We start from the raw sequence: 26,143 nt of genomic DNA, 5'->3' as shown, positions 1-26,143 counted from the left end.
TGTTACAAAAGCTTTTTATTTCAGATAAATGCTGATCTTTAGATCTTTCTAGTCATCAAACATCCTAAAACAATGTGCTCAACTCTTTCAAATGTTTCTTGATCAGCATATTAGAAGGATTTCTGAAGGATCACATGACACGAAGACTGGGGTAATGATGCTAAAAATTTAGCTTTGATCACAGAAATAAATTGCATTTTAAAATATATTCAAATAGAAAGCAGTTGTTTTAAATAGTAAAATTATTTCACAATAGTATTGTTTTTGTTGTATTTTGGATCAAATAAATGCAGGCTTGGTGCGCAGAAGAGAATTCTTTAAAAAAACATTAAAAATCTTACTGTTGAACTTTTGACTGGTAGTGTATAAGTGATTTTTGTTGTTGTTGATTATGTTAAAACGATTTTTCCTATCACAACTTAATATGACAGCTACAATTATAGGGTAGTTCGCATACATTTGTAACTTCCGTCATCATTTACTCTCTTTTCATGGCGTTCCAAATCCTTCCTTCCTTGTGTGGGACACAAAAGAAGATATTTAAAGAATGTCTCAGTCTTTTTCTTTTTTTTTCCTGTTCAGTTAAAGTCAGTGGGGTAAAGTGTTGTTTGGCTCTGTAACTCCTTACTGTGACATTACCTTGATGTGTCAAACAGTATGATTCTTCTTCAGTGTTTTTTTTTAAGACACACCCTTTGGTGTATAAATAATATAATCTCATAGTGTGGTGTAGATTTGTCAACATGTTTCTTTGGGTTTCCTGAGAATTGTCTTGTCTTTATACATGTTTTGCTTGGCTATTTTCAGAATGAAGCCCTTTGGTTGTTGTCATGAGTCACATCACAGTGCCCTGCAGGGTATCATCCAATACTTCATCTTAAACTACTTCAAACTGCATTGCATTACTGTTCAAAAGTTTGGGATCAGTAAGATTTTTTTATAATGTTTTTGAAGTCCCATGCTAGCCAAGGCATATATTTTATAGAAAAGCTATTTTTTCAGCAGCCATTATTCCAGTCTTTAGTCTGACAGGAATCATTTTAATATACTGATTTGGTGCTCAAGAAACATTTCTTATATTATTGTTGTTGAAAACAGTTGCGCTGTTTAATATTTATGTGGAAAGTGATCAATTTTTTTCAGGATTCTTAGATAAAAGTTCAAAAGGACAGGATTTATTTGAAATTGATCAAAAGTGACATTAATGACTTTTACATACAATAACAAATACATTTTAAAGTCTCATTGCTAAATAAAAGTATTAATTACTGGCTTCAAACATTTGTAGTGTAATTATAAGTATTTATACTACAGGGCCGTTAAATGCTTGAATCTGATTGGCTGACGAACGTTCTAGAGGTGTGCATTATATTCAGGGAAACGCACGGCGAACGTAGTTCCAGGCAGCTTTAGACCGCAGTGCATGTCTATATCACTTCGCCACACGATTTCAGTTATTTCAAAGGTCCTTACAGCCCAAAACAGCAAAATAACTAAAACCCACAATGACACCGACCAAAATAATAAATACAGTAAACATCCGGATAAAAACGACAGATTATTTCCATGTTTTTTCCCAAAATATATTAGGTTTTATTATGTACGGATCGGAAAGCACAAACTATTTCTCTCGCCCTCTCTCACTCACCTCACAGCAGACGCACACACATAACGTTACAGTTTGCACTCGCGTTAGCATTCGCGCTAATGTTGTTAGCGCTGCTCTGACGATTAACAACTTAAAAACGATATGACAGCTCTCACAAGCGAGGTAACAACGGCGTGGTCTTGAAGAAAATGAACTTAAAGTTTAACTGCTAGTAGAGACGATGCTGCCAGTCACCCTTGAGAGACACAGACGTGAGAGAGGTAAAGTCATACACTTAGTTTTTCTCTCCCTCACTCTTTCCGTCTGTCTGCTTGTCTTTCGGTCTGTCTAAACTTCATTATTAACGGCATTATTTAGCTATTAACAGCCCAAGCGTCGTTACTAGTTCTAAAATGACGTTTTGGAACTAGCAACGAAGCTGTTGAATGAGCTGCGTAAGAAATTAATCCTACTCACAATAGAGTTTTAAGGATAAAAACGGGACGAATGTCTTGAAATATATCATTTGATCGATGTCTTGAGGTGTGGTAACTGTAGTATAAGCGGAATAATTGACTTCGGGCCGTAGAATTCTACGAAAATAATGCACACCCGAGGTGTAACGGCCACTCCGCTTCGCGTCGTGACCGCATCACCACCTCGGGTGTGCATTATTTTCTAAGAATTCTACGGCCCGTCGTCAATTATTCCTTACATACACTGCCAGTCAAAAGTTTTTGAACAATACATTTTTTTTAAAGAAGTCTCTTCTGCTAACCAATCTGCATTTATTTGTTCCTAAATACAGCAACATTGTAAAATACTTATAGAAAATAATACTTTAATCTAGCAAGGATGCTTTAAATTGATCAAAAGTAATGATAAAGACATTTATAATGTTACAAAAGATTTCTATTTCAGGTAAATGCTGTTCTTCTGAACTTTCTATTCATCAAAGAAACTAGAGGTCGACCGATATTGGTTTTTACCGATAGCTAGGTTGGACCACACTGGCCGATACCGATTAATTAACCGATAGTTTTTGAGGTAACACTTTACAATAAGGTTCATTAGTTAACATTAGTTAACCACATTAGTTAACATGAACTAATAATGAACTGCACTTATACAGCATTTATTAATCTTTGTTAATGTTAATTTCAACATTTACTAATACATTATTAAAATCTTGTTAACATTAGTTAATGCAGTGTGAACTAACATGAACAAACAATGAACAACTGTATTTCCGTTAACTAACGTTAATGAAGATTAGTAAATACAGTAACTAATGTATTGCTCATGGTTAGTTCATGTTAGTTAATACATTAACTAATGTTTAACTAATGAACCTTATTGTAAAGTGCTACCGTTTTTGAAAATAGATACTGAAAGGCAACTAAAATAGTGCTCTGCTATTTTTAAAAAAGTACTAAACCATACTTCGTAAATTAATAAAAGTATTCATTTTAATTATATATTGATTATTAAAGTTATTTCATAGTTCATTAATGTTAACAAAATAACACCCTAACAAGGAACAACACTTCTATTCTACAGCTTTCATCAATCTTAGTTGATGTTACAAATGGGCTCATTGTAAAGTGTTATTTCATATTAACAGTAGGGGTGGGAATCTTTACGTTTTAACAATATATAAAATTGCAGTTTCTATGCTTTTTGTTTGTTTATATTTGGAATCTTTGTATGTTAGTACTGCCTTCTTAAAATTAAGATTCAATTTAATTACGATTTTCAATATCAACTAAATATAACCATGCATCACATTCTCAGTTTTCAATATAACTGCACATGGCTACATTTTATACATCAATTTTTTTATTACTGATGAGATGATAGACAGTGGCTGCTTTAACAGGCTGCATTCAAACGAATGCACAAATCTATTTCCATATATCAGATGTCCTGCTCTGAAAACATACTTGACTGTGTGTACATCAGTTTCATATAAAAGTATTCGAAAATGCAAGTGCATTTAACCGCATCCGCAATTGAGCTTTTTAAGACGAACAAACACAAAGAGCCAGTGAAAATCTGTCAGTGCGCGAGTTTAGTGCATCTAATAGTACTGTATTACAAACGGCAGAAATGAAGGCGTGTAAAGTAAAAAACTGCAGATGGAAACTAGGGGTGGGAAAAAAAATCGATATTGCAATATATTGTTGTGCTCTCTGTCGCAATAAATAATCGATACACTAACGGCCAATATCGATATTTTATTACAACACAAAATGATTAATTTACCCGTCGTCAGTGTCACTGTCACTACCCAATATCTACCATTCTGTTTGCGGGGGGCGCTGTTCGAGTAAATAGGGGTAAAGTGGCAGAAGCAGCGGCCAGTGAAGAACACAAGTTCTCTAACAACAACAGAGAAGAAGCGCAGAAAAAGAGAAGTGAGAAAAATGGCGGAAAATAACGAAAACCAAACAAAGACGCACCCGCTAGTTGAGCATGCTGATCAGTTACGCCTGGCTGTTTCACACGTATGCGTTGAGTATTTTTTTTCCGCACCCATGTTAACGGATTAGAGCGTTCACACTGCACGCGGTTGCTGTCCGGCAGTACGTCCCAGAAGCGGTGTGCAAGTGCATTCAAGTGCATTGAATAATACGTTGTTTATAAAACGTGTTCTGTGTGAAAGCAAAACGAGTCCGTGCTGCTTCTGCATCGCAGACGGAGTATGTGTGAAACAGGCGTTAGTGTTCCTCAAGAAGAATATGCCTTGATGAGACCACTGTCCAGGTTAACATAAAGCACTTTACAGTAACTTACTACTGACGTTTCAGTATCACGGTTTACACATGTTAGTTAATGTTCATGTTGTTTTTTTAATGTTCAGGCACTTTTATCTGTCTAGCTGTACAGTGTTTACATTTAAGACCAGGAGGCAGTGAGTTATTATGCAAATGCATATTTCTTTGCACAGTGTTGAAAATGTTGGCATTAATAAATGCTTAAGGGTGTACTCACACTAGGCACGGTTACCGTGAACCGGGCCCGAGTACGATTGTCCCCCCTCCCCACTCCCCCTCTGGCCTGCACTCACATAGGGTTTCAGCATTCGTGCCGGAGCACGCTTACGTCATTATGGTTTGACGGTTTCGGGATAAACAGGAAGAGCGCGCTCTCGCTGAACGCAGTTTAGTCGATCGCTCTTTTTACTTTGTGGATAGTAATTTTGAGTCGTTTGTTCCGCGGTTGTCCACAGCCTATTGTTAAACATGTCTATCGCATTTGTGGCACGAAAATTTTCGCGCAATCGTGCTTGTATGAGGAGGTTTGCAAGGTACCAGCTGAAGTGCAGCAAGGACTTTGCAGCTTTGATTATGGACTATAAAAACGCTGATTACCTCGCAAAAACGCGACATCACACGTCCTGTTCCGTGCTCCAGCACGGTTAGCGCTCACACTGCATGCGAACCGCGCCCGAGTCCAACTGAACCGTGCTCTGGCACACCTCTTCCAAGCGGGCCAGGGCCGGCTAAACGAGCCGCGCCCGGGCACGGTTCGGAGCACTCACACTAGTCAAACAAACCGCGCTTTGGTGGTCAAACGCACTCGGGCACGGTTCAAACTGCCTAGTGTGAGTACACCCTAAGATTTCCTTATTATGGGTATTTTTTTCTTTTTCAGTCACATATATCGTGATATATCGTTGATGAAATTTCTTCCAATATATTGAATATCGTAGATATCGCGAATCGTGATATTATCGATATCGTGGGCCACATATCGCCACAGAATTGAATCGTGAGTTACCTGTATCGTCCCACCCCTAATGGAAACACTGTCAAACAATGCGCACGTATCTCACAGTGCAAATTCTGTGCAACGAAGCCAGCCGCGTTTCTGGCGCGCACGCGTGCCATATGCGGGGGAAAAAACAAGCTCAATGAAGAGAGGATTGCGATGCAATGGAGAATCGATTTTTTTACCCACCCTTAATGAAACCGGCCAAAAGTGCAGCCTGAGCTGCGCGGACAACTCGCAGGTATCACACACACACACACACACACACACACACACACACAGAACTCGTCTTGTAGTTCAAGCAGAAATCTAAAACATTTTTAATCACCAAACGGAGGTGCAAAACCTTACTTCGAGGATCAAAAAAGCGGCAAAGATTAAACAGCAGATCAAACGGAAAGAGAAAGTGCGATCTATATTGTTGTAGCCATTTAAGAAAATTTATTTTCTGTTTTACATTTATATTTAAATATTATTTGTTTGTGTTTTGTTTCAGTTTAATCTGTTAATTATGAAAGACGTTTGTGTAATTTGTAAATGTAATAAAGGACGTGGTATGAATTAGACGGCAATACGCCGGGAGAATTGGAGAGGGTCAGACACAATTTTTGACCACTTCCTACGTTTTTATTTGTGGAAAATCCCTTCTTAAACGAATTTCGTTTTGTATAATTTTTATCTTAATTTTTAATACATATTTTTGTTGATCAGTTATTAAAATCAAATAAGAACAAGGAAATGGCATTGTGAAACAAAGTGCGTAACAACATGCAAGCCCAACAGGCTTCCGCGGCCTGAAGAAAAGGCTAAAACATAAATTATAACTCTATATGAAGCATACAGACTTTATTAGAGCTACAGAAATACAAACTTATCACTTAAATGCACAATACTCAATCTTCCAGCCCAGGGTCAAGCCTAGGGCTGGGCGATATGGCAAAAATGTAATCTCGATATTTTTTTCCCCATATTGAACGATAACGATATATATTTCGATATAAGCTGTTGATGTTGCCAGCTTTAAAATAGTATCCCAACAATGACTAAAGCCACAAAAATGAAAGGGTTCATTAAATTACATTTAAAGTATAGTTTATTAACAAAAACAGATTTGGCCTTAAAAATTAAAACAACTTACTAAAATAAATTAAAAAAATAAAAGTTGTGACAGAGTATGGTAAATGAGAGTAAATGTACAAAATGTAAACATAAAATTATTGTAAAAACATAATTTGTAACACAATTATTTATTTATTTATTATTATTATTAACACAATTGTTTATTTTCTCTATTATAGGTTGAGCTATTTAAATTAGAGGCAACCACTGTATTTTGAAACAATCTACAGTATAAATAACAAAAAATTACGACACGGTTCTTTCTTAATCGTATTAAGTGCAGATAATTCAGCCATAATCAAAGTAGGCTACTCTCTAAATATTCAAAGTGCAAATAGAGACCGAATATTTCAAGCATGATACAGAACATACACAACCTATCATAGCCTACATACAAATAACAGCCTAGATATGTCATGTAGCCTAACTTGCGTGCATTGGGGGGATTAAAATTGCTTTTGAATGCGCGTGCGTTTTTTGCTTTCGGTTTCAGATTTAACAATCGCGCCAAACTCTCAGCTGAGCTAAGAGTCACTTTTCAGGTAGCCAAACCACTTATATAACGGAATTCGTGCTACCTTTTTTGTCGACAATTTCAACATCTTTGGATAATAACTCGAAGTTAGTTTCACTTTCGTCGCTGCTTCCTCTCTTTTTTTTGTCGTCCTGGTGTTAAGTTTGCTTCGCAAAGTGCGGTAGGAATTGAACTTTGTACTTTGACGTGCACACGCACGCTGTACGCTGATTGGCTGTTGTCGCTTATTTCTACTGTGTGATTGGCTCTTAGATTAATCCATATCGAGCAAAAAATGTCTAGAGCCTATCATCGTTATTAACATAAATTTTATCGCGATTCGATATGATATCGTTTATCGGCCCAGCCCTAGTCAAGCCTTTATAAACATTAACAACAATTTGGGACAGATAATGTAAAACTATGAACGGGGTGGCGCGGCAGGATTTTGTCGGCTGAATAAACAAGGTTTGCTTTTTCACATCACGTCTTTAGATCTGCAACTTTGCTGGCTAAGAATATGACCACATATGATATAAATCAACGCAAATATAAGGTAACAATCCTGACATTAAACATTGGTGTCTGACTTAACCTCTCATGCTCTATGACAGTGGAGGAGCGTGAGCTGCTTCAGCAACGCAATCCGGAAAAACTATCGGCATGGATTTTTGCCGATAACCGATAGTTCAGCCAATCAACTATCGGTGCCGATTAATCGGCAAAACCGATACATCGGTCGACCTCTAAAAGAAACCTAAAAAAAAATTCTACTCAGCTGTTTTCGACAACAACAATAATAATAATAGTAATAAAATAATACATTTTTGAGCAGCATATCAGAATATTAAAATGATTTACGAAGGATCATGTGACTGGAGTAGAATGAAGCTGATATTTTAGCTTTGATCACAGTAATAACATTTTAAAATATATTCAAATAGAAAACAGTTATTTTAAATAGTAAAATATTTCAAATCGTTACTGTTTTTGCTGCACTTTGGATCAAATAAATGCAGACTTGGTGAGCAGAAGACACTTCTTTAAAAATGTTACAAATCTTACTGTTCAAAAACTTTTAACTAGTAGTGTATACGTTGTGTACTTAGTTTTATGCCTTACACACTGAAAACTGTAAGAAGCATTTCATATCTCAGATAAGGCAACTTTCACTATTTGTCTATGCAAATCTGTGTGTTTTTTTCAAAGATTACTTCCCTCTGAATTTGTCAATAGTGGAAAAAAAACACAGGCCAAAAATAAATATCAATGCAACAAAAGCCTATTTTGTGCAGTCATGTGTTGTCTTTTGCTCTTTGACCTTGTCTGACAAGAGCTTCGGAATCTAAAACCAAAAACCAGTTTGCTGTTTACAGTTTGCCTGTTTTCCAAGTAGTGAACTGGACCAGTACAGTAGCACCACCCCTTTATTTCTCTTGCCTACTTGTCTACTAGCACATTATTGATGCATTGTATTTGGCAGATACTTCTATTTGAAAAACAACTTATATTGCATTCACAGTATACATTTTTTTTTTTTACATTATATCACTTTCTTATATAATTTTCATGCAATTATGTGCCTCGAACGGCTGCATTTACATCAATAATAGCAAATTCTAAATAATAAGGCATTAAATTTTCTTCAAACGTTCAGTTGTGGTCTGAATACCTGTCCTTACACTATATATCTTATTGTAAATAAAAAATTGTATATAATTTTCGCACTTTCAATATGCAGGGTATAGAAATCGCTTTTAAATGAGTGCTCGCACTGTTTACTTTTACTTTCGATTTTGCGATAACGCACACTCTGTATAAAGGGAGCAGCACATCTTTTAATAGATACAAGATTGCAGCAAATCCTCCAGTCTATTTTTGTCATCTCTCTTTACTTTCGACCCGTGATCATTCAAATCTAAAGGTCATTGTACACTGAGTCCGATTTTCGTATGTGTTGTTTTTTTTTTTTAGTTTTCTCATATTCGCCATCCTTATCAAAATGCTTGTTATGGATGCGAAAATGCAGAAAATCAAACACGATCCGAATTTTTTTATGACGGACGAAAGTTTCAGAGGCAGTGTGTAAACTCGATTAACATAACCTGTATTTTTTTTTAATGTGCAAAAATCTCAGACGAAAATTTCGTACTCATGTGTGCAATGACATTGACTCCAGCAGCTCGTGTTGGATGCAGGGTTGCCAAGTCCGCGTTTTTCCCCACAGAATTGGTCTACTTTTAAACTGTTGCCATGGGTTAATTTCCCCCAGTTATTTAAAGGTTTAAAATATTGCAGAAATTAAATTTCAATAAAAAATAATTTTTGTTTTGTTGTACACTAAGTAAGATCTTTAGGTTTTTTGCAAAATAAATGTTGAGAATGCATAATACTCTCCCATGTCTCTTTTTGATAGGATACCTACCATTTACTTATTATATTATAAAAATAGTAACTTTATTCACATACTAAAGGGACAGGACAGGCTACTCCTCCCAAAATGTACCAAAAAAAGTAATACCGTGATATTATACCGTCACCGTTCAAAAGATGAAAAATACCGTGATATTCATTTTAGGTCATATCGCCCACCCCTAGTGTGACCGTATTAAATATATAAAACAGATAATATAAAAACTGTTAATCATTTACATAAAAGTTTAAGAGCTGAGATTAATGTGAAACTTTAATGTTTTAAATAAAATTTTGAATACAGACATTTTAAACGATTTATATAACTGAGAGGACCTGCCAGCAGATGGCAGCAAGACACTAATTTAATTACTGAATCATATCATTCATTTGATTCGTTCGAGCAGCTGATTCATTCCTGAATAAAGCAAATGACTCTCTTTATGAATGAGAAATTGAATCATTTCACTAGATTCGTTTAAAAACGCACGTTAAACGAAACACCGCTGTTTAAATGGAGGTGCACAGCGGCTCAGTTGTGACTTGTTTCAGAATACTTTTGACAAGAAAGAGCAAAATCTTACTTTTGACAACGAAATAAAGCAAAATCAGGCAATAATAGTGTAATCCGCCTGCCACCCACCCGCACCTATATTTTTTCTCCGATTTATCTAACCGCACACTAGTTATAATTATTCTAATTCTTAGTTTTGTATGATGATATGATGAATGGATGGTTCATTTTAACAGCTGATCTGCACATCGCTGCACAATAGGCTTAATCACTCGTGCTTTTAGGCCAAATCCATGCTGAAAAAAAATAAAGTTTACTGACATCTGGACGTGACCATATATGTATAAAGTCGCAGTATCTGAGGTGACGGAGAGGACGGTGCGGTGCGGGAGCATCGGGGGCAATCATCAAAATATATTTAAAAGAAAGCTGGCGCCACGGTCGTGACCACATAACTCAGGTTCAGATTTTAGAAAATGTAGTTAATGTTTACATCATTATTGATTTATCTCATCCAATTTGCAACTTAAAATTATAAAGTCAGAATTGTGAGATATAAACTCAATTCTGACTTTTTTTTTCTTAGAATTGCATGATAACTCACAATTGTAAGAAATAAATTCAGAAATTCTCTTTTTTTTTTTTTTTTTTTTGCAATTGTGAGTTTGTATCTCACATTTCTGATGTTTTTTTTTCCTCAATTGTAAGATATAAACTTCCAATTGTGAGTCATAAAGTCTGGAGTCAAAAATATGGAGAAGGGAAAAATGACTACAAACTTGCAATTCTGACTTTATAACTCAAAGTTGCAAGGTTATATAACTCAATTCTGTATATAACTCAATTCTGTCATTGTTTTCTCAGAATTGCATGATATAAACTCACAATTGTGAGAAAGTCTAAAATTGCAAGAAAAACTTGCAATTGTGAGTTTGTATCTCACATTTCTGACTTTTTTTCTCACAATTGTGAGATATAAACTAGCAATTGCAAGTCATAGTCCAGTTTGGAAGGGGAAAAATGACTGATGTGTTCTGCGAATTACAAAGTCAATACAACTCATAATTCTGACTTTTTTCTCAGAATGGTATAAACTCACAATTGTGAGAAATAGTCACAATTAACAGAAGAAAAAAAAACTTTTTTTCTTCCAGTTGAGAGTTTTTTAGAATTTTTTTCTTGCAATTTTTTTCTTGGCTTTTTCTGAGAATTGTAATTCTTTTTTTTTTATCAGCGATTATATCTCACAATTCTGATTTAAAAAAAGTCAGATTTGCGAGTTTATATATATTATATATATTTTATGTAGTTTATTTCTAAGAATTGCAAGTTTGTTTTGCAATTCTGAGCAATTGCAAGTTTATATCATTCTGAGAAAAAAATCAGATTTGTGAATTTATGTTAAATGTGTGAGGGACATTTAACAATCAAAGCAAACATTTTTTTTTTTTAACAGTTTATGACATTTGTATGGAAGCCCGTGTCCCCCACTGAATAAAAAAAGGTTATTGCAACTTTTTATCAGACAATTTTTTTCTTTTTTCTTTTTTCAGAATTGAGTGATTTAAACTTGCAACTGTGAGTTATAAAGTCAGAATTGCGAGATATAAACTCATAATTGTGAGGAAAAAAAGTCAGAATTCCAAGTTCCGAATTCTGACTATAACTTGCATTTGTGAGTTTATATCACGCAATTCTGAGAGAGGTCAGATTTGTGAGTTTATATATACTTCTTTTTATATTTTATTTCTAAGAATTCCAAGTCTTGCAGTTCTGACTCAATAACTCGTAATATTGCGAGTTTATATCATGCAGTTCTGGGGAAAAAGTCAGATTTGCGAGTTTATATATGCTTCTAAGAATTGAGATATAAACTCAATTGTAAGTAAGAAAGTCACAATTGTAAGTTTATATCTCACAATTCTGACTTCATAACTCACATTTGTGAGTTTGAATCACACAAAGTCGGAATTGCGAGATATAAACTCACAATTGTGAGGAAAAAAAAAAGTCGGAATTTCGAGTTAACTTGCAATTCTCACTTTTTTCTTGCAATCACACAAAGTCTGAATTGTGAGATAAAAAGTTGCAAAAACCTATTTTTTTTTTTTAATTCAGTGGAAGAAACAGGCTTCCATACATTTGCTTCCTCACTCCCATTTAAACTAATATTTGAGGTTACCTGCTCTTATAACTTTCACATGTGATTGCCACATAAAAAAAAAACGTATTACTTGTCCATCAGTTTGGAAATAGAAAATACTTTTTCATGTAAATCCTAATAATATAACTCTCTTAAGTAGAGCCTTAAGAGATGGATAACTAAATAAGTTCTGCTTTGTATCTGTGTAAGGATACCAGAAAGGAACTTGATGCACCTACATTTGTATTCAATGCAGAATGTTTTTTAAGTAGCAGATCTGAAGACCCAAAACTAACTTTCTGCTCCTTTGCTTAGACAGAGATTATTCATCCTGCATTTGGCTGTATCTGCTCCATGACATACCAGGCATGACCCTCTTACAGCACAGATAAACCTGCATCCTCCAGCTTTTAACCTCCTCCAGTTATCACTCCAGCCACAGGTCAGTGCTCTGGCATTCTAGGCAGGAACTGTAGTAACTGTACAGCTGTTTTTCTTGCCCTTTTTAATAGTCATCTGGCTGTCTTTTTGTTTTTCAGAACATAAGATGGACGAAAACGATTCTGTGAGGTTCAAGCCCTTGCCAGAAGATTCAAATATCCCAGTGACAACCTCTGCTGACACCATCAATATTGACGGTTGGATATTTAGCCTGTTTAGTTAATGTAGCTATCTGATTTAAACGTGTCATGATCACAGGTTTTCTTTGTTGACGCTAAGGGACGTGTATATTTACTTCTCTTCTACACAGATGGGCATTACAATGCGCTAATTGAAGATCTGGAAGCAGATGCTCGGGACTTTGAGGCTCCCACCTGGAGTTTAGCTGTTGACCAGCAATATTTAAAAGACTATTCCAAAGAGGACATTAAAAGACAGGATGTAATACATGGTATGGGCTTTCATTATGTTTTTTTTTTCTAATTGCCTTTGAAAAGATAATCATTTGAACTGTAGATGATTGTTATTGTTATTATGACAGAGCTGATTCAGACGGAAATAAACCACGTGAGGACATTAAAGATAGTTTTGGGTGTATATGTGCGGGAACTGCGTGAGAACCTGCAAATGGACGAGACGCAGCTGGAAAGGCTCTTTCCACAGGTGGATAACCTGCTGCAGGTGCACCAGCTTTTTCTTGACCGCCTTAAAAAGAGAAGAATCGATTCCTTGGAGCCAGGCAGCACCCAAAATTACTGCTTCCACAGTATTGGAGACATCTTTATCGCACAGGTATCTTTATTATATGTCTGCTGTAGAATGTGGGTAGATTCCCAGTATGCCAGATGTATCTTAAAGAGTTGAGGCTCAATTGCTTGTTATATATATGTGACCCTGGACCACAAAACCAGTCTTAAGTCGCTGGGGTATATTTGTAGCAATAGCCAAAAATACATTGCATGGGTCAAAATTTTTGATTTTTCTTTTATGCCAAAAATCATTAAGAAATTAAGTAAAGATCATGTTCCATGAAGATTTTTTGTGAAATTCCAACTGTAAACATATCAAAATGTAATTTTTGATTTGTAATATGCATTGTTAAGAACCTAATTTGGACAACTTTAAAGGTGATTTTCTCAGTCTTTTTGATTTTTTTTGCATCCTCAGATTTCTGATTTCAAATAGATGTATCTCAGCCAAATATTGTCCTATCCTAACAAACCATACACCAATAGAAAGCTTATTTATTGAGCTTTCATATGATGTATAAATCTCAGTTTTGTCAAATTTAACCTTATGACTGGTTTTGTGGTCCAGGGTCACATATGATTACAGACCAAGTACCAACCTGGATTAGACTTTAATTTCTCTTTCTGCATGCTTTAGATCACCAATCTGTCAGTTATAGCCATTGTTCTTCATATGATCTTTGGGTCCACATTCCGCAGAGCTGAGCTAAGCAGCAGGTGCTTCCTGAAATGAATAGAATTATTGTTTCAACATTAAATTAGGTTGCCATACAATGGCCCCAAAAAGTATTTTGATACTCAAGCTGTATTGATCTAATTGCATTATAAAACCAAGTATTCAAGCAATTCACTAAAAGGTTTTTTACCAACCTAACCATTCATGATTAAATGAAGCAGTGTTCATAACTGTCTTCACTGATTTATATGAAAGCCAAGTTTTGCCACTGAATAAAATATAAAGAGGGTAATTGCGACTTTTTTATTAAATTTAATCTCACTTTTTTCGCAATTCTGACTGATTCTTACTTTTTCCTAGTAATTCGGACCCTTATAACTCTGTCAGTTTATATCATGCAATTTTGACTTTTTTCTCAAAATTGTGGGACATAAACTTACAATTCTGAGAAATTAAGTCAGAGTTGCAAGTTTGTATCACAAAATGAAAAAGTTCATGAAAAAGTCAAAATGAAGATAAAAAGGCACAATAATAAGTTTTTCGTAAAAAACGGGCTTCCAAAGATTTTAAACATTTTTGTGTGTAAATGTCCCGAATGTTTCTTTATTAATGGTACTACTTTTTTTTGCATGTTTGTTTGTGTGTGTAGTTCTCAGGTGAAATAAGAGACAGACTGCAATACTGCTATGGAGTGTTCTGCAGTCACCACACCGATGCCGTCAACTTCTACAAAGACTTAATGCAAAACAACAAGAAGTTCCAGAATTTAATAAGAGTAAGACCTTTTGTATATATAAAAGGTGTATATGTGTGTGTATATATATATATATATATATATATATATATTATTTACACTTTTTGATGACAATATTTTCTATTCTCAGAAAATATGTCAGCTGTCTATCGTGCGGAGATTAGGAGTACCAGAGATTATTCTCCTTATAACACAGCGTATCACAAAGTATCCGGTTTTGTTTGAACGTGTCATTAAAAACACTGAAGGTAAGTTTTTTTTTTTTTAGGGTATTAAGACTTGTATGGCTTAATTTAATGTAAATTATGTCTCTTACTAAAATATGTAGTAAAAAAACAATGAAATACCTTATTTTAAAAATCAACATCGTTTTATACATATCTTGGACTATGAGGGGTGCCATTATTTTAATTACGTAAAACAGTTGCACTCTGTGATCTACTGTCACTATCTGTTGCTATTTTTACCACATCACAACTCAAAATAAGCAACTTGGAAAATAAAATACTGAAACGATACTACATTGTTCGACTTTTGGCTGTAATTTTCAGTCAAAGGGCAACAATAGAAGCGTTAAGATAGAAGTATAAGAAGAGAAGAGAATAGGAAAATGTCTGTGAATTAATCAAACATCCTAAAGACCCATGTCTTTGTTCTCTCTGCTTTAGCCCTGGTACCATTGAGGCTTTTAGCAGGCCAGTTATCCATCGCCACCTATAAACTCTTTTAGTAGCTGTGGTCATCAAATCTGTATTTTATTTTTCAAAGTTGTGTTGCGGTAAAAATAGCAACAGGTAGTGCCAGTAGCTCACCGAGTGCAACCGTTTTACGTAATTAAAATAAGGGAGCCCCCCACCCCATAGTCCAAAATATGTATAAAATTATGTGGATTTTTTTTTTTTTTTTTTTTTTAAATAACGCAACTGTTTCATGGGTTTTCTACTACATATTTTATTAAGACATCATATATGTTATATTAAGCCATACAAGTCTGGGTTCATTAAAATGAAGTAGTTTTAGTTTTCTTTAAAAAAATATATATGCTCATGATGCTGCATTTGATGCAAAATTCAGCAAAACCAAAAATATTAGGAAATGTTATATATATTATTATGATTATTATTATTAATGTTAAAAATAGTTAAACATTAAAAGCTTAAGTCACCTTCATTTAGATTGTATGATTTGCTCCCTTTTGACAGTTGACTCTGAGGAGCATAGGGACCTGGTGCGAGGTCTGGAACTGCTGAAAGACACCATCACACAAGTAAATAGTCGCGTTGATGAGTCTGAGAAAGCGGTACGGCTGAGGGACTTGAGCAGTAGGCTGGAGCCCAAGTCCCAGGTCCGGATGACCCAAGGGAGAGTGTTCCGCAGAGAGGACATGTTACAGGGCCAGAGGAAGCTGCTTCATGAGGGCGTTCTCAACTGGAGGCTAACTTCTAACAAAACCAAAGGTGGTCATTGTACTGATAACAGATCCATTATGAATGGACTTAATAGAAATGTATTAAAACAGAGTTTAATTTGCATTTTCATCTCTTGTTATTTTCCATCAACTTTGTTTGTGATGCTGTAGGACATTTTGCCTTGTTTTTTTTTTTATGTAATTATCTGACGTTTCAATATTTTCTCTCATACACCTTTAGATGTCCTTGTATTGCTGTTGTCAGATGTTTTGCTGCTGTTACTGGAGAAAGATCAGAAAGTTACCTTTGCCTCTTTGGTAAACAGAATGTAATAATTTGGCATGTCGTTTATGTCTAGTTTACAGTTATCATTATCATTAAATGTCAGCTTTCTAACATTCTCCTGTAGGACAGTAAGCCTGCGGTGATCTCACTACAGAAGCTCATCATCCGTGATGTGGCTCATGATAAGAAGGCATTGTTTCTGATCTCAGCCTCCTCAGACACTCCAGAAATGTATGAGTTTCACACCTCCTCTGGAGAGGAGCGCAAAACCTGGAGGGACCAAATCTGGAAGGCCGTGGAACAGTGTGTTTTATAAAGCAATTTATTTATTTATTTTAATACTAAACATATACAGTTGAGTTCAAAAGTTTACATCTGAAATGTTAATTATTTTACCAAAATAAGAAGGATCATACAAAATGCATGTTATTGTTTATTTAGTACTGACCTGAATAAGATATTTCACATAAAAGATGTTTACATATAGTTCAATTTATAAAAATGACCCCGTTCAAAAGTTTACATCCCCTTGATTATTTGTTTAGTTATAGTTGTTCATGAGTCCCTTGTTTGTCCTGAAAAGTTAAACTGGCCACTGTTCTTCAGGTCCCACAAATTCTTTGGTTTTCCAGTATTTTTGTGTATTTGAACCCTTTCTAACAATGACTGACGACAACTGAGGGAACTATTACAGAAGTTTTCTTATTACAGAAGAATGCTCACTGATGCTCCAGAAGGAAAAACCATGCATTAAGAGCCAGGGGGTTAAAACTTCTGAACAGAATGGAGATGTGTACATTTTTCTTATTTTGCCTAAATATCATATTTTTTTCATTTAGTACTGCCCTTCAGAGGCTACAGAAAATGCTTACATGTTTCTCAGAAGACAAAATAAGTTAAATGTACCCTGATTTTCAAATTCAAAAAGAACCCTCTGGCTCTTAATGCATGTTTTTCCATCTGAAGCATCAGTAAGCATTAAAAACTTCCGTAATAGTTGCATATGAGTATCTCAGTTGTCCTCAGTGTGAAAAGATGGATCTCAAAATCATACAGCCATTGATGGAAAGGGTTCAAATACACAAAAATGCTGAAAAACCAAAGAATTTGTGGGGCCTAAAGGAATTTTCTGAAGAACAGCATGCAGTTTAACTGTTCAGGACAAACAAATGATTCATGAACAAAAAAAACACAGCTGTGGATCATTCCAGCAACAACACAATATTAAGAACCAAGTGTATGTAAACTTTTGAATGGAAACAATTTTATAAATTCAACTATTGTTTTCTCTTGTGGACTATATATAAACATCTTTTATGTGAAATATCTTAATCAGGTCAGTACTAAACAAACAAGCATTTTGTATGATCCCTCTTATTTTGGTAAAATAATTAACATTTTGCAGATTGTAAAAGAGATGTAAACTTTTGACCTTAACCGTATATATGTAACCATTTAACATTTGATAGAAATGTTCAGATTAGTGAAATCTGAGTAATAAATCATTTCCTGGATTATTTCTAATGTTAGTGTTTTGGTTTTGTTTCAGCTGTCCTGAAGAAGAGGAGGAGGAGCCAGAAAAACTTCCAGAGAGAATCCAGGACTATCAAAGTAACATGCACATTTTTGTATCACAATCTACCATTTCAGTCTTCCTTTCGCTGCTGTAAAATGAGCTGTCGTCATTTAATGTTGCCTTTTCTTTTTTTGAATGGTGTTTTCTAAATAGGGTATCTCTGTATGCGTGATGGCTTGATAGAGCAGCTCCTTTCAGACAAACTGAAGTTATTCTCCAGCATCTCAGCATATGTGACAGGTGTTAACGACATCTCACCTAGTGAGCGCCGTCTGCTGCGTTGGAATGCAGCAGAGCCCATGCAGAGGGAACAACTCCTCGCCGGAGCCTTAAAAGATGGTGAGACTTTCACTGTAGAAAGGGGAATTTGTGTGTATATTCACTATTGCTATCTTATGGCATACAAGTACAGCTCTGTAGACTATAGTATAAGCCTTGGTTCCCATTATTATAGGTTGTATTTTTGAAATCTTTTATATATATATCCACCTTTTTCTTCAACACGTAAGTACGCCTATGGATGAGACTTCCGGTTCATTAGCCGCTGTAGGGAAATAAGGAGAAGTATAACAACAGTAGTAAATGCAGTAAATGGTAAAACTGTTTGCATTTCAAACCAGTGTGCTCATAAAGATACATTAAAAGAATATGGTAAGACGCACCAATTTACAATATCAAGCCGCAAAACAAGCTGTTTTGTACAGTTAATGCTAATAGATAGCTGGATGCAGATGAGGCTGGAAGCCAGACCCATACAATTTACGGGAAGAGAAAAGTGGATGTGTGATGAATTTGAATAATAAAGCATGGTTCTTTGTATTCTATTCTCAATCTTTCTTCAGTGGAGAATTTACAGACCTTGCTGGTAGCATGTGAGCAGGGCCAGACTCCTTCTTCTGGTGAGGGGATGGATCTCGTCCCACTATCCAAGAGACCAGATGCTTTCACAGGCTTTGACAGTGATGCCTGCATGCTACCAGGAAGTAAGAGAAGTTTTCAGAAAAAATATCTAGTTTATTTCATGACATTAATGTAATAGTTGCATAGTTAACTAATGTACTTGTGTTTGCAGATGGTATTGGGAGTTTAATGGAAAGAAAGAGAGACAGTAGTCAATGGGCCAACTTGGACCCTAAGCTCAAAGAGCTTTATTCTAATGAAAACCTGGAACTGTCGGTGAGCTGAAACTAAAGGATCTAACTTAGTTTTTTGTAGTGCTACTGGACTGTAAATCAGAATGTATTTTCTTGCTTTTAACTCTTTAGGCAGATGAAATCTCTCCACAGAGCAGGAGTGCATTTCCTTGTGTCTTCCTACCTAAAGCAGAGGTAAGATTACTTTCTTCATTTGTTGTGCAAATACACTACCAGTCAAATACACTACCATTAATGATGCCAAAAAATTGTTTTGGTCACAGGAATAAATTACATTTTACATGCAATAAATTACATAATGCATCAAATAGAAAACAGTTATTGTATTGAGTACAAATATTTCAAAATGTACCTTATTCTGTTGTACAAATAAATGCAGGCTTGGTGAGCAGAAGAGACTTCTTTTAATAAAAAACTTTACCGTTTAAAAAAAATTGACTGGTAGTGTAAATTTATAATTATTATTATTATAATTTTATAGTTTTGTGAGGTGACAGACACTTATTTCCTGTTTTCATGGTGTTAGGATTAAATTTGCCCCTCTATTATTACAGCCAGTACACATAAACTACTACAAGTGACTGCAGTGCGTAATATGTTCATATTCTATTGTTGTTCACTTACTTCAAACATATTTAACTTTCATTGAACATAATCTGTTTTTATCTCCACAGCTTTATCACACTGTAACTAATCTGTCTCAGAAGCTCTACAGCTTTCAGGTAATCCAAACTTCATGAAGTGCTTCAACTTCATAATTATCAAATGATTCATTATCTGTTGCCTGCGATGGTTTTAGATAAACAATTCATCTGTATAGATTCAGATGAGCACAAATAAACCTTTGATTTCTCCATCTGTTCCCTTTCCTTCTCAGTCCATCGTCCAGCAACTAGAGAGCCACATAGTGGTACAACACGCCGCTATTGAGGAGCTGATGTCCCGACCCCGGGGCAATACTCTCTTGGAAAAGGAAAAGCATCGGAACCTTGAAAAGCAGCGTGAGGAGATGGTCAACTTCCAGCGGCTCCAGAATCAGCACCGACAGGAGCAGGTGCAGTGGGAGCAGGAAAGAGAGCGGCAGAGGGTGCAGGCGGAGGTCAAGGAGAAAGAGCTGAAGGAGAAGGAACTGGAATGCTACACGCAGGAACAAAAGCTGGCAGAGGATAAACAGGAACTGGCCAGGTGTAAAGCAGAATACCAGGAGGATCTAGAGCGACTTAGGGACTCCATGCGCTCTGTAGAGAAGGATAGAGAAAGGCTGCTGAAGGAAAGAGAAAAGCTGGAGAAGGACAGAGAAAGGCTGGAGCAGCTGGAGAAGAAGTATAAGAAGAATGAGAATGTACCAAACACTACAACCTTTACCATGGAGAAAGAACTGATAAAGGTATAATGGCTGACAAATACACCTGCAAATAATATGTATATACACTACCAGTCGAAAGTTTTTGAACAGTAAGATTTTAATGTTTTTTTTAAAGACGTCTCTTCTGCTCACCAAGCCTGCGTTTATTTGATCCGAAGTACAGCAAAAACAGTACAATTTTCAAGTATTTTTACTATTTAAAATAACTATTTGAATATATTTTAACATGTAATTTATTCCTGTTATTTCAAAGCTGAATTTTTAGCATTGTTACTCGTCACATGATCCTATTAGAAATCATTATATTATTCTGATTTGCTGCTCAAAAAACTTTTATTATGTTGAAAAAAGCTGAGTAGTATTTTCTCCGTGTTGTGTTTCTTTGATGAATAGAGAGTTCAGGAAAACAGTATTCAGGGTTTCCGCGGGGTCTTAAAAAGTCTTAAAAAGTCTAAAATTTCTAAATCAAAATTTTAGGCCTTAAAAAGTCTTAAATTCGCTGTTCTAGGTCTTAAATAATTTGACACAGGTCTTATTTTTCCGATGTCCATGTAACGCTACCTCTAAAGCTTATTTAAATTCTCTTTCTGTTGTTTTCGTGGTGTTGTAGTTCTTTATTTCACTGGTCCAAATATAGTTTGCTGCATTTAAACTACAAATGAGACCAGCATGCAATAGCCAATCAGCTTTCTGTTATTGGCGCGAGTCTCTCTCGGATTGTACCGCAGAAGTAAAATGGATTTAACTTTTTAGCTATGGGGAAGTGCAAGTTTAGTGATACTTAGCTTGAAAAAACTGAATATAGGGCTTGGCTAAGGCCAGTTGCTAACAACTAGATTTTTTTCTCCCTCTGTGGAAGTTACTGCGTCTTCAGACAGAATCGCAGTAGCAGAATACTGGTCAAACTACCTTTTTCTGTATATAATGTTATCAATAATAATAAGATATATAAGTTAGGTCGAGCTAGCTGACCGCCAGCCTTCGAAATCCTTTTAAAAAATTTTACTTGCCCGACCGAACAAACCACCTGATTAAAACTGAAGTGACAAAAACAACTAGCGAAGCATCAAAAGGCAAGAAAGATTCCTATTTTTATACATTCAATGTAAACAGAAATTGATAATGGATATGTGTGTATTTCTGGTCTATTTGAGACATACTTATAAACAAATGTAACCGCACTCTAAAGAAACACACTGAGGTAAAAATTTCAAATGTAAAGTTTATTTATAACATGACATTGTTCAGAAATATACCAAGTGAGCTTTTTGCTGAAAATTCTCACAATTACAAATGTTACATTAATTTTAGCTAAATAAAAAAGTAGTTAGTCAAGTAGTTACTTACTTATTAGACAATATGCAACATTAGCAGAAGCATTCTCCTAGCAACGTTTTGCTATAATTCAGCGTTTTGCTCGAATCAGTTGAAATAACTCGCTCATGAAGTGACTTACCGCCACCTGCTGGTGGTTTAGTGTGTTTAAAAGTATGCCTCCACACCCAACATTTCTAATGTATATATTTAGAAATAAATAAATGTATTTAAAACATTAATCTCACTTTTTATTTTGCAGTGTAAATTATGTAATCTCACTGCTAACAGCCATTTAGAATTTATTGATAAATTCATAAAATAAATTTGAAAGGTAATGCATACATTTCAAAAGTAAAAAAAAAAAAAAAAAAAAAAAAAGCCTTTATAAAGGTAAATCAAATATGCAGATTTAAGATGTAAAAGCTAATAGAGTACTGATGAAAATATTGCTTCAGAATTTTTTTTTTTTTACGTCAGATATTTCTAGTGGTACTTTTATGGGCATTTTTTGTGTGGAATATTATCTGCTGATATGAAAAGTACTAGGGCTGGGCGATTTGGCCTAAAATCAAAATCTCGATTAATTGAACATTTTAACTCGATTACGATTAATGAACGATTATTTTATTTATTAATTAAATTATATTGAATTATATTTATATTATATTTATATATATATTTTTTTTTTTGCCCTCATAGTTCAATGGCAAGTTTTGTACAGTAAATATGCTCACATATTACAAGTGAGAGATTTTTGAATGAAGGGTACATTACTTGATTTAAAATTAATTGAAGGAAACACATCTGCTATCTTTGATTATTTATTGACCTTCAGTGTTGAACAACTTAAATTAAAGCACACATTGCTTAAAATGAAAAGCCACATTTTTCTTAAATTAGTGAAAATAAATAACTTGCACTTTTGGAAACAAAATAAATTATTTTCAATGTTTTTCATATTAAAAGTAGAAAATAAGCAGTATCTCTTCTAAATAAAATTTCTCTTGTGTATCCTGTAAATACTTTTTACTGTATAAATACTGTTTAAGCTCTCCATCGAAATGTCGGCGGAATAACGTAACGTAACAGAGCGGGGTCACGTGATTCCACAGGTGGTAGTGTTTTTAAAGGGAAAGTAATTGAAATAATTGACCTGGAAAAATTTGATCGATTATAGGTTCTGAATGTCGATTTCGATTACTTTTCGATTAATCGCCCAGCCCTAAAAAGTACACAGTATATCGTAGTAATAAATATTATTTATGACAGCCATGAAATTGTGTTTACTTTTTACATTAAACACATTAAATATTACATATATGCATGTAATATAATATCTATTTCCATTACAGGTTTCGGTCTTAAATTTCATATAAGGTGGTATTAAAAAGGTCTTAAAAAGTCTTAAATTTGACTTGTTCATATCTGCAGAAACCCTGAGTATTTATCTGAAATCTTTTGTAACATTGTAAATGTCTTTATCATCGCTTTTGATATATTTTTATATATTTTAGTGGTTTTGTGAGATTAGAACACTTTTTTTCCCATTTTTATGCTGTTAGGATGAAGTATGCACCTTTATTATGACAACCAATGTCACACATTTTTATTCTAGCTACCTCCACCTTACCCCTTGTTGAATGTGGTTACTCCTGGCTTCGACGAGAGGCCTCCTCTGGTACCGCCACGCAGGGAGAGCATTGCCAACCTTCCTGTTAAACCCGAAGTGCCCATCCACCTCATTAGCACCACCAACCAATACCAGAAAGCCGGCTTCGTCCAACAGACGATCCCCACCAAGTTGGCCGCCCAACCTAAAGGCAAGGAGAAGCAAGGCAAGCAGAGGAACTCCCACCAGCGCACCAAAAGCGCAGGTATGAACTGTTTTACTAACTCTATCACATATATCACTGTTTTGTAGCTATCAGTAAGATTTTAGATGATTTGAATTGAATTTGAATGTCTTGCACTTGTAGCTGGCATAGACGTGTCTCAGGTACTTCCTATCAAAGTTACAGGAAAGGAAGGTGGCAGTTTAAGAGCTATGAGATCCAACAGTCCCCACCAGCTCCGTCCAGGTAAAGCATTTTGATTTTGTGTCTTGCCTTATGTACAGCTTTTTTCTCTCTTAAGGATTGGTCTGTTTTTGTTTAAAGGGATAGTACACTTAGAAATTCAATTTAGTCATTTACTCACCCTTTCTGCAGATATGTTTATCCATCCAGAGAAGTTATCAGGCTCTGTACCTTCTTATTCGGGAAATGGCTACAGGAAACACAACCACAGTCATAACACACTCAGTACCCAGCCAGGACACCCTAAAGCCAAAGACAACACGACTGCAGAAGACATACTTTACTTCTAAGAACCCTGTGCAATCTGCAAGTGTGCAACATTGTTGCAGAATGGTTGTTATTGGTTTAGCATGATCTGTACTGACATAAGTGCATTTTTCACAAAAAAAGAATTCATGAAGATTGTAGGCATAATTCTGTTTTTACTCTGGTTTAAGTTTAATTGGGGGGAAAAACATTAATTCACAGTTTTTCGATTTGTCGTTCCTGTAAATAGCTGTTTTTAGATATTTATTGTGATTTTAAATCAGGGATGTTTGGCCTCACAGGTGTTACTTTGAAAAGTCTTAACGCTCTTCCTGGACTCTATATTGGAGTCATGTAATCAAGAGCTTCTCTCAAAAAAAGTGTCGACCTATTTAATGTATGGAATGCAGGTTTAGTTTGAAATGTAAATTTCCTTTTGGAGCTTCTCTCTGGTGTCTGCAAAGATCAAAGGGTCTTTTACATTACGCTTTTATCAACTGGAAAATTATGTTGTATTTGAGCAAATGTTTTATAGTGTTTTAGGAAAAAATAGTCTTGTTTTTCATAATGACTGGGGGAAACATCTAATTTCATGTTATACTGTATGTAGCTGGACCACAATTCAGTTTGATCATTGTTTTTATTTTTTTACATAATGTTTTATTATGAGAAAATACAGATTGTCTTAATTAGCAATATGCATTGTGAATAGTGCAGAACAAATGCAGCTTATTTTTTTGTTCTCCCAAAAGAGAGCTTGCACTTTTAAGTGCTTGTCATTTGCTCTGTTACTTAAACAAACATAAAACCTGTGTTCTGATCAGTTTTACTTTGTATTGTTTGTCATTATTTACAAAAAAAAAGGGGCTAAAGTGATAAGTTGCTCATCTTCACACTCTATGTCCATGCTGCCATCACGTGTCATTCAAATTGATTATGACAAGTTAAGTTTGAATAGTGAATAGATGTCAGCCATATTGGCAGGACTGAATGTAAACAGTGCCACTGAACCAAACAAAACTTGCATATTTTGCTGATTATTGCTGCTGAAAACGATCAATTATTGTCATGTTTTGGCCTGTACTAATCAGTCAGATTGGGATAACCATTTGGAGTACTATAGACTGCCAAAAGTTATCACAAATCAAGGAGAAGAGTGCAAAATTCTGTCTGAGGAACAAAAGGCGTTTGTGGTTGGCCAAACTGAACCAGGATTTCCAGGGCAACAATCTTGACAACATTCATGTTTGTTCTCATTTCCAGTCAGGTAGGTGAAATATTAGGCTAATATCTTAATAAATACTGCTCCACATTGCTGATGTTTGGTAGTCATTATGGGAGGGTTCACATTCACAATATTACCATGTTACCACCTAGACCAAGGGTCACCAAACTTTATCCTGGAGGGCCGGTGTCCTGCAGAGTTTAGCTCCAACTTGCCTCAACACAGCTGCCTGGAAGTTTCAAGTATACCTATTAAGACCTTGATTAGCTGGTTCAGGTGTGCTTGAGCTAAACTCTGTAGGGACACCGGCCCTCCAGGACCGAGTGTGGTGACCCCTGACCTAGACCAAAGCAGCCCAGCCCTGTTCCTGGAGATCTACCTACCTGCAAACTTCCACCTATGCTCCAATGCAGCTGCCTGTAATTATCAAGTGCTACTTAAGAGATGAATTAGCTGGTTCAGGTGTGTTTGATCAGGGTTGGAGTTGAACTTTGTAGGATGGTAGATGTCCAGGGACAGGGTTTGGCATCCCTAACCTCGACATAGTAAAAATCGCCAGTCCTTTGTCATGAACCACTATTTATTTATTTATTTATTTATTTTGGTAATGCAGCCATAAAAAAATCGAAATGTTGTGTACATTTGTAGTAATGATATTTAGTCGCTAATGTGGCAGCTGCTCGTACCATCTGCGGCTGCGCTTTGGGGAAAAAAATCGACGGTTGGTTTCCACGAAGTTTTCATTCTCTGCTCATCTCATCTGCTGTCATCTCTTCTTTGTTACGGTATTTTAAGTAAGTACACAT

The 26,143-nt window shown here is 35.4% G+C and overlaps 1 protein-coding gene across 3 annotated transcripts in view; it reads left to right on the top strand.

The window, feature by feature from the left end:
* The window catches only part of arhgef18a (rho/rac guanine nucleotide exchange factor (GEF) 18a), a 29,122-nt gene extending 4,184 nt beyond the window's left edge, over positions 1 to 24,938 (top strand). Inside the window, exons 2-20 of one of the 3 annotated variants that reach the window (XM_073848926.1) lie at positions 12,380 to 12,506; positions 12,604 to 12,702; positions 12,816 to 12,956; positions 13,047 to 13,297; positions 14,580 to 14,705; positions 14,815 to 14,932; positions 15,887 to 16,141; positions 16,334 to 16,410; positions 16,503 to 16,681; positions 17,928 to 17,989; positions 18,108 to 18,293; positions 18,797 to 18,937; positions 19,027 to 19,130; positions 19,220 to 19,282; positions 19,783 to 19,830; positions 19,986 to 20,495; positions 23,407 to 23,665; positions 23,810 to 23,869; positions 23,999 to 24,938. In XM_073848926.1, the coding sequence (XP_073705027.1) occupies positions 12,612 to 12,702; positions 12,816 to 12,956; positions 13,047 to 13,297; positions 14,580 to 14,705; positions 14,815 to 14,932; positions 15,887 to 16,141; positions 16,334 to 16,410; positions 16,503 to 16,681; positions 17,928 to 17,989; positions 18,108 to 18,293; positions 18,797 to 18,937; positions 19,027 to 19,130; positions 19,220 to 19,282; positions 19,783 to 19,830; positions 19,986 to 20,495; positions 23,407 to 23,665; positions 23,810 to 23,869; positions 23,999 to 24,156 (2,829 nt within the window). In that variant the 5' untranslated portion in view covers positions 12,380 to 12,506; positions 12,604 to 12,611 and the 3' untranslated portion in view covers positions 24,157 to 24,938. Of the gene's footprint in view, positions 1 to 12,379; positions 12,507 to 12,603; positions 12,703 to 12,815; positions 12,957 to 13,046; positions 13,298 to 14,579; positions 14,706 to 14,814; positions 14,933 to 15,886; positions 16,142 to 16,333; positions 16,411 to 16,502; positions 16,682 to 17,927; positions 17,990 to 18,107; positions 18,294 to 18,796; positions 18,938 to 19,026; positions 19,131 to 19,219; positions 19,283 to 19,782; positions 19,831 to 19,985; positions 20,496 to 23,406; positions 23,666 to 23,767; positions 23,870 to 23,998 lie in introns of all 3 variants that reach the window. The other 2 variants (XM_073848925.1, XM_073848924.1) reach the window with 2 other exon arrangements.
* Positions 24,939 to 26,143: the final 1,205 nt, after the last annotated feature.

The sequence above is a fragment of the Garra rufa genome, chromosome 10 (genome assembly GCF_049309525.1).
Source record: "Garra rufa chromosome 10, GarRuf1.0, whole genome shotgun sequence".
In the NCBI taxonomy this organism is placed as follows: domain Eukaryota; kingdom Metazoa; phylum Chordata; class Actinopteri; order Cypriniformes; family Cyprinidae; genus Garra; species Garra rufa.
Note: the sequence above shows the minus strand (reverse complement) of the source record. Positions and strands in the feature narration are given on the sequence as shown.